This window comes from Amblyraja radiata, chromosome 9 (genome assembly GCF_010909765.2).
Source record: "Amblyraja radiata isolate CabotCenter1 chromosome 9, sAmbRad1.1.pri, whole genome shotgun sequence".
Taxonomy (NCBI): domain Eukaryota; kingdom Metazoa; phylum Chordata; class Chondrichthyes; order Rajiformes; family Rajidae; genus Amblyraja; species Amblyraja radiata.
The window spans coordinates 13672638-13679936 of NC_045964.1; the positions used below are offsets into that span (position 1 = coordinate 13672638).

General features: G+C 47.6%; 1 protein-coding gene across 3 annotated transcripts in view; it reads right to left on the reverse strand.

Annotated features, from left to right (window-relative positions):
- The window catches only part of znf106 (zinc finger protein 106), a 56171-nt gene extending 48952 nt beyond the window's left edge, over positions 1-7219 (reverse strand). For all 3 annotated transcript variants that reach the window (XM_033026713.1, XM_033026712.1, XM_033026711.1), the window contains exon 1: positions 7068-7219. In XM_033026713.1, coding sequence (XP_032882604.1) covers positions 7068-7219 — 152 coding nt within the window. The remainder of the gene's footprint in view (positions 1-7067) is intronic.
- Positions 7220-7299: the final 80 nt, after the last annotated feature.

Consider the following 7299-nt stretch of genomic DNA (forward strand, 5'->3'; position numbering starts at 1 on the left):
TATAGAATGTATTAGAGACGGGTTCCTAGAACAGTATGTCACAGAACCGACAAGGGGGGAGGCAATCTTGGATCTGGTCCTGTGTAATGAAGCAGGATTAATTAAAAATGTCATAGTTAGGGACTCGTTGGGAACAAGTGACCACAATATGGTCGAATTCCATATTCAAATAGAAGGGGAGCAGGTTGAAACTCAGGCTAGGGTGCTTAGTCTAAATAAGGGGGATTATGAAGGTATGAGGACTGAGCTGATCAAAGTTGACTGGGATAGCAGACTCAAGAATAAGACGGTACATGAGCAGTGGTGTACGTTTAAGGATCTACTGTATAACCTTCAAGAAAAATTTATTCCTATGAAGAAAAAAAGGGGTAAGGGTAAGAACAGTCAGCCATGGCTCAGTAAAACTATAAAGGATAGTATTCGGCTGAAGGCAAGGGCATATAAGGTAGCCAGAGATAGTGGGAGGGTAGAGGATTGGGAAGCATTTAAAGGTCAGCAAAAAATAACTAAGAGATTAATTAAGACGGGGAAAATAGACTATGAAAGGAATTTAGCGAACAACATAAAAACTAATAGTAAGAGTTTTATAGCTATATAAAAAGAAAAAGGGTGGCTAAGGTGAACGTTGGTCCATTGGAGGGTGAGACTGGAGAGTTGTTGGTGGGGAACATGGAAATGGCAAAGGCATTAAACGAGTATTTTGTATCAGTCTTCACCATAGAAGACACAAAAAATATTCCAACGCTGGATAAACAGGGGGCGGTAGGAATGGAGGAGCTAAATACTATTAAGATGACCAAGGAGGTGGTATTAGGGAAATTAATGAGACTGAAGGAGGATAAATCCCCTGGGCCTGATGGATTACATCCAAGGGTCTTGAGGGAGATAGCGGTGGGGATTGTGGATGCATTGGTGATAATTTTCCAAAACTCCCTGGAGGCAGGAACGGTCCCAGTGGATTGGAAAATGGCCAATGTAACACCTATATTTAAAAAAGGAAGTAAACAGAAGGCGGGTAACTATAGACCGGTTAGTCTAACATCGGTGGTGGGTAAAATGTTAGAGACAATTATTAAAGAAACACTAACGGGGCACTTGGATAAACATGACTTCATCGGACAGAACCAGCATGGTTTTGTGAAGGGGAAGTCCTGTTTAACGAATCTGCTCGAATTCTTTGAGGAAGTAACAACCCGGGTGGATAAAGGGGAACCGGTGGATGTGGTATACTTGGACTTCCAAAAGGCTTTTGACAAGGTGCCACATAAGAGACTATTGCTAAAAATAAAAAATTATGGGATTGGGGGTAATATATTAGCATGGGTAGAGGATTGGCTAACAAATAGGAAGCAGAGAGTGGGGATAAATGGTTCATACTCGGGATGGCAACCGGTAACTAGCGGGGTTCCGCAAGGGTCGGTGCTGGGACCCCAGTTGTTCACAATTTATATAAACGATTTGGAGGAGGGAACCAAGTGTAATATATCAAAATTTGCGGACGATACAAAAATGGGAGGAAAAGTAGGGGATGAGGAGGATAGGAAGAGTCTGCAAAAGGATATAGATAAGCTAGGTGAGTGGGCAACAACTTGGCAGATGAAATTTAATACTAATAAATGTGAAGTCATTCACTTTGGGAAAAAAAATGATAGGGCAAGTTATTTTCTAAATGAGGAGGAGCTGCGTTGTAATGCAACGCAAAGGGATCTAGGGGTAGTAGTACATGAATCACTAAAAGTTAGTATGCAGGTGCAGCAAGCAATCAGGAAGGCCAATTGAGTTTTGGCCTTTATTGCTAGGGGGATTGAGTATAAAAACACGGAGGTCTTGCTGCAGCTGTACACAGTATTAGTGAGACCACATTTGGAATACTGTGTACAGTTCTGGGGTCCATACTTAAGAAAGGATGTACTAGCCCTGGAGGCAGTGCAGCGAAGGTTTACAAGATTAATTCCTGCAATGAGGGGATTGACATATGAGGAAAGGTTAAGTAGGCTGGAACTCTACTCTTTGGAGTTTAGAAGAATGAGAGGCGATCTCATTGAAACATATAAGATCGTGAGGGGCCTTGATCGGGTGGATGCACCGAGGATGTTCCCAATGATCGGGGAAACTAGAACTAGGGGACATAGTTGCAGAATAAGGGGGGGCTCTTTTAAAACTGAGATGAGGAAGAACTTCTTCACCCAGAGGGTGGTTAATTTATGGAATTCACTGCCCCAGGGAGCAGTGGAAGCAGAAACGTTAAATATATTTAAGTCTAAAATAGATGGTTTTTTAGCTGCCAAGGGGATAAGGGGCTACGGGGAGAGGGCAGGGATATGGACCTAGGTATGGTTAGTATAGTAAGACCTGAGTGATCTCCTGGACAAGTGTCGATCGCCTGGATTGGGGTCGGAGAGGAATTTCCCGGATTTTTTCCCCGAATTGGACCTGGGTTTTTATCCGGTTTTTTGCCTCCCCCAGGAGATCACGCGGTTCTTGGGGTGGAGAGGGGTGATAGCGGTATAAAGGGGAGGGTAGTGTCTTGTGTTCTGTGTCTTGTGTCTACTGTTTGTGGGTAAGTGTGTCTGTTTAGTGTTCAGCCATGAGCGAATGGCGGTGCGGGCTCGACGGACCTGGTGGTCTACTCTCGCACCTACTTTCTATGTTTCTATGTTTCTATTACATCAACAATCACTTTAAATTTCACTGATATTGCCCTTGCACCATGCATGTTATGCTCTTTGTTCATTTTCTCCCTCTATCTCCATTATCCACGGACCAGAGAGCCTCTATAACTTACCCCCACATCAACACTCTCAGTTCTGATAGAGGGTCCTCAATATAAGATGTTAACAGTTGCTCTTCACACAGATGTTACCTGTCCTGGTAGGCATTTCCAGCATTTTCTCTTTTAGTTATAGCAGCATTGGTACAAAAGAAAAACTCATTGAATGTACAAGAGGCAGCCACTGAGAACAGTACAGGTAGTTCTGCTATATTGTGACAGCTGGATTTCTAAGAAACCTTGTGTTGTAGAAAATCATATTATAAAGACAACTATATCAATGATGGAAAGGGGGTTAGGGGATGGACAGCTTCAGACATACATTAGTATTCCCCACAGTTTAAAAAAAATATAGGTCTTTTCAATTTTAATTGGTTTAATTTTGTTTCTGCAAGCTAAAAATACTGACGGCTGTATGTTACGTTGCTCAATAGAATATTATTGCACAAGTGCAACAGAAGCGACTGCTTGTCAATTTCCTGGCCGCTCACAATGAAACGTACAGAATGCGTTTTTGGGAGACAATGGTGCTGATTACAGTGGATAGTTACATTTTTGTTCTTTGACTTAAACCAACTCATTGCAAGAATATATCCATCTGCCAGGTCATTACCTATTGCTGGAAGATATGTAGGTGTACAATCACACCAATACCACCATAAACCCAACTACAATGCATGTCACATACTTTCTAATATTTATGTTATCTTCACCTCTAACCAGACAACCACTTACAAAGCTTACTGCTTGCAACCACGGCCTAGCTCTAAGTTCAATTCCACCCATCGTGAGTTACATCAACTAGATGGATTCAGTCTCAGTATAAAAGGACGTGCCTTTATTACGGAAATGAGGAGGAATTTCTTTTGCTGGAGGGTAGTGAATCTTTGGAATTCTTTGTGACAGACAGCGCTATTGGGTATTTTTAAGCAGAGATTGATAGGTTAGTAAGGGTGTTAAAGATTATGGGGAGAAGGCAGAAGAATGGGGTTGTAAAGGAAAAATCGATCAGCCTGATTGAATGATGGAGGGCTTTCTATGGGCCAAATGACCTAATTCTACTCCGATGTATTATGATCTTAAGGACTTCTGATTCTTTACGTATCACTTCCTCAAGTGGGAGTCAAGACAATAAGAATCAGCAGACAACAGATCAAGATGTTCACGACAATTAAGTCCAATTCCATAAGCCCAGAAACTCACGTGGATCAATCACAAGATCTTGTAGCAGCAAGTCAAGACACCTCAAGCTCAGCCCAGATTCACTCAGCAGAAAAAAAGGAATGCTCCTGGAGGAACACAACAGGGTGTGTTTAAACTGGCTGCTTCCTCTCGACTCCTTCAGTTAAGATGAAGGGTCTCAACCTGAAATGTCAACTCTCCATTTCTCTCCAAAGATGTTGCCTGACCCACTGAGTTCCTTCAGCAGCTCTTCATTATGCTTAGTGAATTTGGGCTGGGCTTGAGGTCATAAATGATAGGAGCAGAATTAGGCCATACGGCCCATCAAGTTTACTCCGCCATTCAATCATGGCTGATCTATCTCTCCCTCCTAACCCCATTCTCCTGCCTTCTCCCCATAACCTCTGACACCCGTTGAGGTGCCCCCTGACTTTGTTTTTCGAGCCGTTTAACTCCTGCAGCTACAAGATCATGTGGTTGCTGGTGTCCAGCATCTGCAGACTCTTGTGCCACCAGATCCACCCAGACCACACCCTGAGCAGCGTGTCCGGATCAGGACAGACCCCTCCCCCCCTAGGCCCCGTGTCCGGATTGTATCAGCCAACTTCCACAAGTAACCTGCAACCAAAGTCCAAATTTTAAAACCATACTATTAATAAAATACTTCCGTACAGGAAGAGCTATTTCAGGCCTTTGCAATCTCCAAGCCCAGGCACTTAAAAATAAAAAAAATCTAAAATGAACCAAGTACCAGAATCAAAGCTCTTCACAAATCGCCTAATTTCTACACCAGTCAGATTGAGCTGCCCACAAAGACACACAACCAATCCATTCTGATGGCCTTGTCAACAAGCGAGCACTCGAACTGCGTGGGCTGATCGCATTTAGGTTCTCTCAGACCTGGATGTTCATAAATTCTGGGAGCAGAATTAGGCCATTCGGCCCATCGTCTAATCTGCCAATCAATCATGGCTGATCTATCTTTCCCTCTCAAACCCATTCTCCTGCCTTCTCCCCATAACCTGTTACTCTGACTGATCAAAAATCTGTCCGTCTCTGCCTTAAAAATATCCATTGATTTGGCATCCACAGCCGTCCAACCAAGACACAAGATCAAAGTTGTGGATTGTGTGTAGTTAATATAAGACAGTGCAAGGGAGATTCACAAAGATACACAACATTTTGCTGTCAAGCTTCCAAAATGCCCTCATTCTTCCTGAAGCATGGCTTCCCCTACACCATCCTTGATGAACCCTCACATGCATTTCCTCCATTTCCCACTCACCCGCTCTGAGACCTTCGATCTACCCAAGAGAATGTCAACGGAGTTCCCTGGTCCTCATTTCGTTTCAACCCTAACCAACTTCCACAGATTCGCCGTAGAAAGCATTTTATTGGGATACATCACAGCACGGTTTGGGAACAGTTCCATCGAAAATCGCAAGAAATTGCAGAGTTGTGGACGTAGCCCAGACCATAACGCAAAATGCCCTTCCATTTACTCATCTACACTTCATGCTGCCTTGGCAAGGCCACCAGCACAATCAAGGACCAGTCTCACCCTGGTCACTCCCTCTTCTCCCATCAGGCAAGAGGTACAGATGTTTGAAAATACATACTGTACCTTCAAATTCAGGGAATTTCTTCCCAGCTGTTATCAGGCAACTCAACAGTCCTCTCTTCAGCTAGAGTGCGGTCCTGACCTTCCATCTACCTCATTAGAGATCTTTGAACTATCTTTAATCGGACTTTATCTTGCACTTTTGTACCTGATTGTAATCATGTGGTCTTTTCTTTGACTGGATGGCATGCAACAGGAGGCTTTTCACTGTGGCTCAGTAAATGTGACAATAATAAACAAACTAAACTGGTCCGACCAGCCTCTGTATCCAGTACACTATCCTTCATTATTTTTACCAACTCCAATGTGATCCCATCACCAGTCACATCTTCCCCTCTCCCTTTCTTTTAAAACTCCCTGGTTCGCTCATCCATCCGTCTCTTGTCCCTGCAATCAAAGGTGTAACTCTTGCCCCTTTGTCTCCACCCTTACCTCCATCCCAGTCTGGCTGAGGGGGGAGGGAGGAGATGAGTGGGGGGGGGGGGAGGAGATGAGGGGGGGGGAGGAGATAATGGAGGGGGTGGGAGATGATGGGGGGGGGGGGGAGGAGGGAGGAGATGATGGGGGGGGTGGAGATAAGGGAGGGGGTGGGAGATGATGGGGGGGAGGAGGAGATGATGGGGGGGGGAGAGGAGTTGAGGGGGAAGGAGATGATGATGGGGGGGGAGGAGGAGATGATGGGGGGAGGAGAGGGGGAAGGAGGAGATGATGGGGGGGGGAGGAGAGGGGGAAGGAGGAGATGATGGGGGGGAGGAGAGGGGGAAGGAGGAGATGATGGGAGGGGGGAGGAGATGATGGGGGAGGAGGAGAGGGGGAAGGAGGAGATGATGGGGGGTGGAGGAGAGGGGGAAGGAGGAGATGATGGGGGAAGGAGGAGATGATGGGGGGGGAGGAGAGGGGGAAGGAGGAGATGATGGGGGGTGGAGGAGAGGGGGAAGGAGGAGATGATGGGGGGGGAGGAGATGATGGGGGGGAGGAGAGGGGGAAGGAGGAGATGATGGGGGGGAGGAGAGGGGGAAGGAGGAGATGATGAGGGGGAGGAGAGGGGGAAGGAGGAGATGATGGGGGGGAGGAGAGGGGGAAGGAGGAGATGATGGGGGGGGGAGGAGAGGGGGAAGGAGGAGATGATGGGGGAGGAGGAGATGATGGGGGGGAGGAGAGGGGGAAGGAGGAGATGATGGGGGGGAGGAGAGGGGGAAGGAGGGGATGATGGGGGAAGGAGGAGATGATGGGGGGGAGGAGAGGGGGAAGGAGGGGATGATGGGGGAAGGAGGAGATGATGGGGGGAAGGAGGAGATGATGGGGGGAAGGAGGAGATGATGGGGGGGGGGGGTGAGGAGATGATGGGGGGGGGGGGGGGGAAGAGGGAGATGGTAGATGGGGAAGAGAGGGACGGTGTCCAGTTGTGGAGAAGGGCAGGAGCGAGGAGTACATGTGCTGGGCGTGTTGGGGAGGAGGACTGCGCCTGTGTGAGGGCGCCGTACGGCTGCTCACCTGCGGTGTGGATGTGGGCCCGGGCCGGCCCCAGACCCAGACCCCGCTCTCAGCCGGGCCCGCTCCGCGCCATCATGGCCCGCGCTGGCGTGGGAGGAGCGGCGGGCCCGGGCCAACCGCGCCTGCGCAGTGCGTGCCGGCTCCCGGCACATGACGCCACCACACGCCTGCGCAGTGCGTGCCTGCTCCCGGCACTGACGTCACCGCAGCGCCGGCCTGTTCACGGCACTGA